Source organism: Ixodes scapularis, unplaced genomic scaffold (genome assembly GCF_016920785.2).
Source record: "Ixodes scapularis isolate PalLabHiFi unplaced genomic scaffold, ASM1692078v2 PGA_scaffold11__112_contigs__length_91849675, whole genome shotgun sequence".
Lineage (NCBI taxonomy): Eukaryota > Metazoa > Arthropoda > Arachnida > Ixodida > Ixodidae > Ixodes > Ixodes scapularis.
The window spans coordinates 8,944,878-8,956,996 of record NW_024609837.1 but is presented as its reverse complement, the minus strand read 5'-3'; the positions used below and the strand labels follow the sequence as shown (position 1 = coordinate 8,956,996).

General features: G+C 45.8%; 1 protein-coding gene across 2 annotated transcripts in view; it reads right to left on the bottom strand.

Annotated features, from left to right (window-relative positions):
• LOC8030117 overlaps nt 1-12,119 on the bottom strand; it is a 265,725-nt gene that overhangs the window by 240,656 nt on the left and 12,950 nt on the right. For both annotated transcript variants that reach the window (XM_042288815.1, XM_040218935.3), the window contains exon 2: nt 7,951-8,051. In XM_042288815.1, the coding sequence (XP_042144749.1) occupies nt 7,951-8,051 (101 nt within the window). The remainder of the gene's footprint in view (nt 1-7,950; nt 8,052-12,119) is intronic.

Genomic DNA, 12,119 nt, shown 5'->3' with positions numbered 1-12,119 from the left:
GCTTGAACTTTCTTGTGAGACTGAAATATTTATGAGATGTTATTCATGTTTTCTTAGCTTTTGTCTAACTACTTATATTTTTCATTGTCAGCTCCACCCTTTTTACTGTATAATGCCTCATGGCGCTGTAAATATCTGGAAAAAAAAACTCGAAAACGGTTGCACACCGACCAGTGGATCCTTTTCAAAGCCCAAAGAATTCAATCCAATCCAATCCGATCCCTGCTGTTACCGTACACAGTCCACACACACACACAGATGCAGCGTTCCAGCGCGCGTAACACCTCGCCAACGTAAAGGAACTTTGGATAGCTTCACAGTCCGGGTACTGTCCGAGTCTGTCGCCCGCGGTACGGGCTTGTTGGCTGCAAGCGGATGATGCCACTCAGCACTTCAGAGTCCCTTGTTTGCCCAACTTCTTTTCTCAAACGCGTCCTTTCGTCAACGCAGGGCAAACAGTTTCTCGTATGCGTCAACAAACGCGGACTGAAGTCTCCAAACTCCTCGGCCATCGCGGCACCGACCTCATGGAGGATCACGTCGCGACAGTACTCCCGGTTTTTTTTGTTTGTTTTCTCTTCTCCGTCTTTTAAGCGCTTTCTTTTTTCTTATCTCGAACGACAAACGGTCCTCACGCAGCAGGAAAGTATAGATAAAACGAGCTGGAAATGAGGAAGTATTCTGGAGAGGAAACTGAGAATAAAGACGTTATTTCCAGGGACACGTATGAACTGTAAACTAGGGTGCCTACATGTTTCCGCTCCGGAGCGGCGGAAACATGTAGGCACCCTACTGTAAACGATTCACTAATTTTATATACACCATTGCGAGAAAAAAAAAAAAAAAAAAAGGTATGTGTTTGTTTCTACAGCCGGAAGTTAATCTGTCTTCTGTGAGCTGCCATCTTTGTCTACTGGTCTGTGGAACGAGTGCTGATGATACGCAGAAGCTCTCTTATGTGGAGCAAAATTCACGCGTGCACACGCCCAGTGAGTCCGCGTTGTTCACTTGCGAGGCCAGTGCTGAAAGCGTGCCTCATTGGTGAAAACTAAGCGTCCGGTACGTACGGAACACTGGCAACAAAACCAAACTACAGCGTGTCAAAAAAAAAAAACAGTTTTTTGTTTGTTTTTGTTTTTGTCGCACAAATAAAGTACGCATCGCCGAATGCTCAGTCTCCGTCCAAATGTAGCGCTAGAAGTCCGACCCCCAGGTGGCAAAAGTCTCAACACTAACCGTTATCTCAGTCAAACGTATATATGTATATATATATATATTACTCTTTTTCTCTCTTTTTTCTTTTTTTTCTTTTTTTTTTTTGGGGGGGGGGGGGGGAGGGGGAGGGGGGGGGGGCGGTTGCACATTGTTCAGTCTGTTTTTTTTACAGAGCTCGGAGTTGACCCAACACCTTGATCGGGCTCAGGACACACATTGAACACGAGTGCTCCGTCAGCGAATTCGGCTGAAACTCGTGGTCAATCGGTACCTCACCGATCGGACACGAGCCGCAGCCGAATGCTGGCGCAATGTTCGGCTTGTTCAGCCGAGCGCTGCGTCAGAAACACGGACACGTCATTCACGGCGTTGTGGTCCCCATATATTTAGTTCTACATTAAGCCGCTAGGGGCGCCGCGACGGCAACTGAATTTAAACTTCTTAGAATGGATGCTTGGGCGAGTTGGATATTCATATTGTAGGAGAAGCACCGTAATTGGAAAGAACCATCACCAACTAACACGTGAAATAATAAAGGCAGCTAACATCGTAAAAATGAGTGATAGTTGTGTTAGCAGTCCATCCATAACGCTTACTGAAAAATAATTGTTATATCTTGACTCTCGAACGTAATGTGCGATAGACGACAATACACTTTGAGTTGTAAGTCAGCTGACGTGAGTGACCGTTTTTGTGGTGTGCGTGCATTTTCAGCGTGAGTGAGTTTACTTTTGCGCTTCTCCTGCAATATGAATTTAAACGCACGGAAATCGAACTGCGTGTTCGAATTCTGCGTTCAAACTAGATTCTGTTGGAAACGAAAAGTGCAGAGCTCCTGCGTGCAGGAATCACTAACATGAATCGAATGTTTTCGCTGGTGCGCACACACAATTGTACGCGTGGTGCTCTTGTGGGTAATCCATACGTGCAAGTCAGGCTAAGATGTTTGAGATATACATTTGCGATCCGAAATATTAAAATGCTAACTTGCGAACTTGTGCGTGTTTTTTTTGTAATATTCACGATCGCTGTCAATATCATGATTCCATCGAAGAAATACATTTTTTGCACTATTAGGTCGATATATTGAACAAGAGCCTCGTGATTTCATTACGCATCGTTCACGTGCGCCTGACGCTCCCGTAAAAAGCTGCACGGCGTGAATATATAATTTGGCACAAGCATAATAGAAATTACATCTAACCCCCAGAAAATAAACGTATAGCATTGGGAATCCGATAGAATCGTTACAAGAAAATAAAAGCTTATTCAAAAAATATACAGAAACGTTCGGAGTAATTAACACAAACAAATTAAGCAACCACGACAACTCCAGATGTTTCTATGAAAAGTTATGCAGAAAGGCTAATATCGTTCAAGTGGGATGAGGATTATGATAATGATGATGATGCGGCAATTCCCTTCGTAGCGGCGGAGCTAAAAAAAAATAATAAAAATTGTGCTGGTTGCCATGACAAGAGCCAAGCTGTCGGACAAGCAGCGCCATCTCTAGCGGACAGCGAGAACAACTCGATATCGACAGTTTACTCTCGCCTCCGGTAGGTGGCGAGGCGCGCCTCGATTCCTGTTTCTTTCCATGGTACCTCGCTCTTCGGTCTTTTTTGGCGTTTATTCGGACGCAGAAAAATGCGCGAAATCGTTTACCGGCTGTCCTCTTCCGCAGCTGGCCCAAAAATTCGCACTTATTTCACAATATAAAAATAAAGTTAATCTGCTTCTATTCCCAAAAGAGCACGAATCCAGTATCGTACTCACGTGGTGAAAACAATTAACCTAAGCGTCGGATCAAAAAAAAAAAAAAAAAGCTTAGGTTGCAATTGCTTGCGGTCATTTCATCATAACTCGATTAAGCTCTCCGAGAGAACCCGCAAAACACTCTTTCTTCTAAACGAACTTTTTTTTTTTTTTTTTTTTTCTGAAAAAAACATTTAAATATGATACGTTCCTTTACACGTCATTCACTTTGTAAGAACCCCGAATCAAACTGGCCATTTTTATTCTTGATAATTTTAATGTTATTTGCTTTAAATCAAATAAAACGTTAAATCTCGCCGGCAGTAACCTTTGACTTTCCAGTTTCAATCGAATATTACAAATATCGTTAAATATATTGTAATTTCTTGCTTCTACCACGTCTACTGGTTGCTGCCGTTGTAAAAAGCCGATTGGATTTGATCGAAATTTACAAATCGTGTATTACTTTTTTCTCTCTTCGATGTGCTAATTGTATTTTTTTTTTTAATTCTGCTTTGATTACTGTGTTATTTTGCAAACTAAGCAGTCGGCGCATACCCCGTGGCACGTGATGACACGGTGTCACGTACGTTTATTAATTAATTAATTCAACATTCCTTTTACATGCTTACCAAAAAGCCCGATAATGGTAGCGGTAAAGCACAAAATGGTTACAAACAAGTACATAATGCCCACACATATGCAAAGATATGTTTTATTAACACAGCGTTGCGCAAAATTATCAATCTTAATTGAGAAACTAATTTGTTTTTAAACTTTGATTTGGCAATACGATCACGTTGGCGATGAAAGTTTAGGTACCAAATCCTAAAATATCCGTAGCAGCTGTACTAACTAGTGCGTGAAAGTGTGCAACAGCATCAGGTTTACGACCATCTACTCAACCATGGGCTTAAACTTTGCAAAAACATAGCATCATGAACCGACATTCCGTTATATAAAGGACATATTTTTGTAGTTGTTGCTGCTCATTCTGTTGATTCTATTGCTGTTCTCGTTACCCGAGCCTTACTCGAGAGAAAACGCGCGTGTTGATGACTTAAATACAATACATAAAGAAATTTAAAAAGACAAAAAGAAAAAGGACGGATTTGTACTCTACGTTTGTATGCTTTTTTATCCTTTCGTGAGTTCATATTTTCTTGTTATTGTTGCTGCTGTTATCGTTATTGTTCTTACTGCTGTTGTTATTGTTGCATTAGTTTGGATTGAACTGTTGGTGCTGCAGCGTTGTAACGGGAAAATCCTGGTTGGTCGATAGGGTCATGACGTCAAAACCACATGACCTCGCGCGGGAATTTCAAAAACAACCCTCACCGGACACGTGACGTCACGGGCGGAATGAAAGAGATTAAAAAAAAACATAACACATAGTGCAAACTAAAGGTCGCCGCATGTCTCATAAAATTTCACTTTACAGCGTAATTCATTTGCCTCAAAGAAAAAATTGAAAAATTTTAGGCGGCATTCAAACCCACGACCCTTCCGTTGCGAGCCAGACGCGGTAATCACTAGGCCTTTTCCGCCGCACTAGCTGCTCACTGGCAGTGGCAGGAAGAGCACGACAAGCGAATGAGAAGGCGATGAAAAAAGCAGCCCGGTAACGCATGGCGTTCCACTCTTAAAGGCGAAGCTTAAGAGCCCTCCAAGTTTTGTTGTTGCTGATGTTGTTGTTGTTATTATTGTTATTGTTGCAGCTGTTTTTAATATTACAGCTGTTTGGCTTGGATTGGTTAATTACCATTGTTACCGTTGTTTTTGTTTGTTTGTTTGTTGTTGTTATTCTTGATGTTGTTCTTGATGTTGCTGTTGTTGTTGTTGCCACAATAGTTATTACTGCAGGTGTTATTCTTGTTTTTAATGTCGCTGCTAGTATTGTTACTGCTGCTATTCTGGTTTCTGTCATTGTTGCTGTTGCTTTTTCTATGAAGGCACTCTAGTTTTTTCTGTTCATAATCAACCTTGACGCACTACTTTTTTTTCCGGATTGTATCTCATCCAAGAAGAGGTAAACAAAAAAAAAAAAAAAAAAAAACGCCCTCCGGGAATTTTTTTTACAGACCGAGAAAGACAGACCAAGTCCGGCGGCCTTGAGAAGGCCACTTAGAAAAGAAACAAGGAACAAAGTTCAGCGGTCAACGCCGCCCCTAATGCGAGGCGGGCGTCCCTTTCTTGAGTCACCCGACCGAAGGAAAACAAAGACCCAAAGCTGCTGCTTCTCGCTCGCACCCTGCACCCGCAGATACAGAGAAGGCAGGGACGTACACCCCCCCAAGCTGCCAGTGCGGTGGAAGCTACAACTTCATTGGACCTGTCGTATGTCTGTCGTTCACAAGGTGACCCCACTCCGGCCCATACGCAGGCTCAGAGGAAGGGGTCACGTGACGTGGGGAGGGATGCGGTTGATTGGTTCGGTGAGCACGTACCTTCCACTGCACTGTCAGCCTTTTTCCTGCGTACCGCCAGATGTGGAGAAAAGCCAAGGGCAGGCACTGTGCCGCGATAGCGGCCTGCCCGACCAAATCCGGTTTCTCCGGCGGCGACGAAGATGCTTTCCAGCTGTCCGTCTCTTTTTGACCCCGAGGTTCGTGACAGCTGGGCGTCATTAGAGACGCAGAAGCACGAGCGAGTCGGGGCACGCGCAGTGACTCCCGTCACGCTTCCGAGGAGCTCGGTCCGAAATAGATACCGGCGACAAAAGAGGACGTACGCTGTTGTTTTTCGTTTACGAGGAAATCGGAAGAAGAGAACTCGCAGGCATTTGTTTCCGGGTCGAGTCGGACAGAAAGCAGGCCGATCTCCATGCTTGGAAGTTGTTTACGCGGGGACAACTTTCTGTGGCAATGACGCCAAAGTCATGTAGGTGCCCGTGCGCTCGCACACCTCGATAGCCGATGAAAGCTGCGCACGCGCTTTTTTCACTTCTAAAAAGTCACGGAAACCTCAAAAACAGCAATAATAAAAATAAAAAAAAAACTGGCTTTTTGCGGCAAGTTTGGGATTTCTCTCGTCGTGCGTTCAATTGTAATATTAGCTTCATGTCATTTTATCGAGACGGGTGCACGTTTCAAACGTCAAAAAGCGTCGTTGTTTCCTTCGACAACGAAATCTTGTGAGAACTACTTCGCGCAGTGCAGGAATAATGCGCAAAACCTCCTTAAGCGCTACGCAAAGCTTTCTGTATTGTTGTTGTTGTTGCTATTTGTTTGTTTTTTTGCAGGACGTGGCTCCCTACGGTCAAGCCTCTTGCTTCGTAATTGGTTCGTCGGCGTTCTCATCGGCAAATGCAGCAATCTCACTGGCTGCGGATAGATAATGAGATGCTCGGGTGACGGGACTCGCCGTGCACTGCGTTTCTTAAATGAACTGTGCAACGGTTTTAACGTCGAAAGGATTGGCATCTTCTACTTTTGACATTGTTCACCTTGTCAGAAAGGGCAGAAAACACACCCCCTTCCTTCGAAATGTTGCGATTCCGCCGCGTAATCGTGCGGCAAAAATTAGAATATTCCCCGACCTGCAGCCGCGAGCGGCGGCCATGAGAAACACGCGGCATGACGTCAATGGAGCTCTTGTAGAAAGATAGCAAGTTGCGCGAATACCTCCTCGATAAAAGTAACTTCTCTATCAATCTTCTCGTTCCAACATAAATATAAATGCGTCAAAAACCTGGTACCATCGACAAAACTGTTATTATACGGAGTTTTAGTGGCGCCATCTATCCTAGGTCCACAAAACCGTCAGCTCTATCAGCTACCACGAACAGCCGCCAGAAGCCGGAGGGGGAGGGGGACAGGGCCACACGGGTATGGCCGGACCCGGATGAGACTTTACCCCTTTCACCGTATTGTTTGCGCTGCGCCCGCCAGCACGTGGATACGCCGTCGCGAGCCGATGAGCTCTCGCTGCTCACTGATGGCTCTAGAGAGAAAACTTCACGGGAACCCGGCGCCACCGCCTTTGACGTCACAGCGCACGTGACTCGGAAGATGGTGAAGGAGTTGAGAGGTGCCGAAAACCTCAACCTTTGCCCATTTTTAAGATAAAACTAAGAGGCAAAGCGGTTTTTTGTTCTTTACTTCGGAAAGGTTGAGACATCAACTCCCAAATTATTTAAACAAAGCACTGAAATTTTTACACAGCTCCTTTAAGCCTGGCCTAGTTCTCTTAGACTTGAACTAGGTGGCGCAAGCTACCGTCCGTTACAAAGGGTATGGCTATTAACATCCGTACATACATACACATCGCGACACTGTTAGCGCGAACACGACATCGGCGCATTTTCGCCTTTTACTTCTCAATGGTATTAGCGAGCACGAACTTTTATTGCTTACATAATAGGACTAAATGAGATCTTTCCGTACCAATAATAATTTGGGTGACATCCCTTGGTTTCAAAGAGAAAAACTGGAAAAACCGGCGACGGCTTGTTCGCGCTAACAGTGTCGCGCTGTGTACATCTATCCAGCCGCTCCCAGGCCATCGTGCATGAGACAGTGTGCAGACACTCCCTGAGGTCTTCCATGTTCCATGTCGTGTTAGTCATACAAAGGTGTCTATCGGCACGTTCGAAGTACATCCGTATGAAGCAAACATGAACGAGCTTGAGGTGTGCCCACGAATAATTCAGTCATCCTGTCTGGAGCGGTATCTTTTGTTTCATCTACGATTAGTAGGACGGCGGCTTCAATCTCCGACTTTAATATACGTCAGAAGCCCACTTGGTGACCGCTCTTTTCGCGATTTATTTAGAAGTAAGCTGAATCCATATATTTGGCTCACGCTGTATAATTAGTCATTCCTCAACGAACGATTGTTCGTCAGCATCGAGCATCGGAGCGCTCTGTATGCAAGGCCGACGCATTGTTCGCCGATCACCTCCGTCGTCAAACACCCCAACACAATGGGGGACGCGAGGCATCGGGGGTTGACGGCCTCGTGACGGCGTTCCGCACTCACCTGGGTGTCGTCCTGCGACCGGTGCGTCATCTTGTTGATGGCCCGCTCTTCGGCCACGGCCTCCAACAGGTTGCCCTCGCTGTTGCACCGGATGGGCATGCCTGCCCAAAGAACAAAACAAAAAAGTTTGAGTTTGAGCTTTATCGTTCCTCAAACACACCCGTAAAATATACGTTTCCACAAAAAGAAATATTTTTTTTTTTTGCGCAAAAATAAACGCTGAACGCTCTTTTTTCGCCCAAATGTAGCGCTACCTGTGCGAACCAAAAGCCAATGTTTTAGGACTAACCGTCATGTATGGCGAAATGGCGGCCCGTTCTTGCACTCTAAGAAAAAAGGGAGGAGAAAGGTAGCAAAAGCGACTGTTCCTCCTTGCTGCGGACAAGTTGCCCAGAGAAGGGAGGAACGGCAGTTCAGATGAAAGGAGGAGGGCAAGTTCCTCCTTGTTCAGTTGGCGCAGGGGTAGAACATCGGGCTACTGACCAAGTGGTCAACGGTTCCATCCCCCAAAAAATGGTTTTTTTTTTTTTTTTTTTTTTTTGTAAAGTTTTTTTTTTTTTATTTTTGTTTACCAAAACACATATAAACAAACCCAGACCGATGAAAGGAAAATTAAAGTCCTTATTATTCTCCGAGACGTTTTCCTCCTCCAGGCAGACCGGAGAAAGCTTTCGCCCTCCCGACCCATCTTCTTTCGGTTTCGTTTTTCGAGCACATCGCGCACGTTGTTTAATAAATTAATGTTGAGTTGATTGAGCTTCAGCGGCAGCGAAGGCCGCCTGTAATTCCGTCTTCTAGTCCAAACGTGCAGAACATTTCGGTTGCATTGACGTTTTTACCACTAATTTTATCAAACGAGCTAACGAAGCCGCTAGAAACAGCGAAGTTCCGGAGCAGTGCCAGCAGCGCTACATACACTGGGTAAGACGGCCGTCTCCAATTTGCGGGACACACGCGGAACTACAGCAGTGAAACCACGAGGAACTGTGTCGACGTTTTCGACGTTATGGAAATCGCGGGAACTGCGTCTAAGGAAGACAGATTTTCCTGCCGGCTGCCTGGGTGCCTTCCGCGCTGAGTTCGGTTCCGTCGTCCCGTGCCGAGTGCCAACCGGCGTTCAACGTGATTCTTCTGCGTGTCAGCAACATCGTCAACGTGGTTCTGTATTTCTTCGTGTCAGCGACATTGTGATGGCAGTGTTGTGGGTTGTGAGCAGAAGACTGGAATTATCGCCGATGTGACCGTGTGTTCGCGTATCAGTGCTGTAACAACAAGATGAGAAGACGTAAACTGTCGGGCATTGATGCCGCTGGTCGGGCCGTTATCGGAGGGGCCGGGGTGTCGCAGGATGACATTCCGCTTTACATTAAAGAGTTTAAAACCACTTGAGGGATTAGGTGCAGTCGATCGGCGTGTGGATAGTCATGTTGGAACGCTGGTCTGAACGGTAAGCTCCTATCGTACAGTGGCCAATGTGACTCGGTCCCCGAGAGCGATTGCGCTCTGGGGAAAAGACAACACTACGAAAGTATGACGGAAAGTACGTATATTTATAATGGACGTTTAGCATAAAAAAAAAAGACAGGCAAAATCGAAAAAAAAAAACAAAAAACGCTATCCTTTAATTTACTGTTTAAATATATTACGGTTCCTGTAGAAACTGCCCTCTAAGTGGCGCGCTGGGATGAGCGCTAGAAGTTTTCGAGCTCGCAACGGCGCAGCTCCGTACACTTAACAGTTGTCGCAAGTCGCGGCTTTGACTGCATTCAAGTTGTTCGAAAAGCGATTTCTGTGCCCGTGAAGCATCACTTCCAGCTGAGTGGATATCCGCTCTAGAGAGATTAATTCAAGACGGCAGTTGCAGCTTTGCGCGAACAGCACAAATAGAAAAACGAACACCACAATATAAATACTGGCTACGAAGGGCCGTGCGGGAAAACAAACTCATGGCTTGGAACCACATTGGAGCGGCTCGATTTATTGGCTTTCAAATAATTATGGCATGATCAAGCGTCTTCTTTTTAATAAGAGATTCATCCCTTGAGCCATTAAAATAGCCCCAGATGTATGACATTGCTGGAAAAAAATGAACATGTTCGGAATATTTTTTTTTGCTTAGGGAGTCACCGAAAAATTCCGTACGTTCAAAACGACTACTATAAAAGACGGAAACGCAGGGCTCGGTAGTAGTGATCGGGATAGTGTGTTGTTGTATTGATGTTTGTATGTGCGATGCCTGTGTATGCGATCATTATATGTTGACCTGATGTTTGTAGTGTGCGCAACGTGTCTACATGTGTTAGAGATTCCGTAGGAAAGGAAGGCAATTGTGGCGTAAAAAAATAAAAATATTTTTTTGTAAAACATGAATTGGGCGGTACCTAGCGCCACCTAGCCTAGCTACGTGCGATTACTCTGCTTGACCCTGCCATCTGGTGGCAAGCGATTTAACATCCTTTTACGCTACGCGGCTACGCCATAATTTCGTGTTACCGTGCTGAGATAAGCGAAGAGGTTGCTTCGGATTTGCTTTTTTTTTGAGAGCGGCTTTTGGTTTTGCGGGCGAATGGTTTTCACTCCTCCGTGATGTGCGGTTGACGCAACGGTTGACGAAGGAATTGTGGCTTGAGGAATAGCAAAGGTAGGACATAAAGTGCGCGAACTGAGTGCCGGTTGTCTCCGTTGAACATCGCAGTGCTGACGATGAGAAGACTGAGTGACTGCATGCTTTCGAAACGTAAGTTTCTTTACCTGCAGGGGTAAAGAAACTTCGGAAATAAATACAGTTCGCGGAAAGCTCGTGTTACGTTTTTATTTCCTGCTCCTCTCGCTTCGTGCAATAGACTTAGTGTTCTCGTTAAGCCTTACCGAGCTCGATTTGCTCGATTCGTGGCCGCCAGAATGAGATGCAGTCGACGAGGAACTTTTCCTCCCCTGCTTAAGGGACGAAAGTTTCTCCCTTTCTGAAGGAACATATGTGTCAAGAGCGTTCCTCCCTTTAGGGAGGGCTATACTGACTCTTTTTTCTAAGAGTGTGGTAACAACTCATCTCCATCGCGCTCTCGTCTCGCCCTCTTCCCCAGTGTCTACCCGTATCGTATACGATGAGGCGTACATAAGATCAAACGAAGAAAACGCTACGAGAGCTAAAAGTAATTATGCACCGCGCGACATTGTTAGTGCGAACGCGACATCGCCGCTTTACTGCGTTTTAAGGTCGACTCACACATTTGCGTTTGGCTTATCCGGGACTTTACAAAGTAGTATAGTTTCGAAAGGGAAAGAAGTAAACATTGCATCGTACTGTATTGCGTCGCATTGCGTCGAATTCGTCGCCCGAAAGCGGCGAATACGGTGACGGAAAAACGCCCACACCGGATCTTGAAGCGAGAGTCACACCATCGGTTTCCGCGTCGACCGCTACGGCTGGCGTCCTGTTTTGCCGTTTTGTACGAAATACCGGCATTGCGTTTGTGCATCTCCCGGTCTGGAGTCTCAACACATCCGCCTCTCGCGCGATAGTCTGTTCTCGTGAGCATCTTTCATGTAGTAAAATGATTCTTAGTCGAAGATTGTATATGCTGAGCGAGACAACGGGACCTGGTTGAAAAATAATTAAACACCACGCACAACGACTTTTTTTCTTTTTCATATAGTACACGATTTGGGGGAGGAAAAGCAAAATCTCCCCCCCTCATATCCCGAACGCTTCCGACATCGCTGTTGCATAGTTTGACCGTAACGACGACATTAGGAATCTCGAAACACACGAACACGCGAGCAAACGCAACGGCTTTTTTGTTCAGCAACGCCCGCGCGACCCCCTCCCTGCAAGCGCGTCGCAAGACAACGCAAAAACACATTCGACGCGTGTGTGAACAGCGAGTGCTCACTCGGTGGAATCATCCACTCTGCAGTCCAAAGACTCAGTTTCGTAACAATGACCCCTGCAGCGCTTCCGAGACGCCAGACCCTGCAGCTCGCTTTGGCCAGCACACTCGCGCGAAAACGAGCAATGCAAAACGTATTTGAGCGAGCTTCGCGTTCGAAACTGCTCTTTCAAACGCGGACTGCGCAATCGAAACGATCTTTCTTTTTCACGGGGAATCGGGCCGACATCGTGACGAAGCCATTCGCTCGTGTGCATCTAACGACTCTCTCATCAAAGG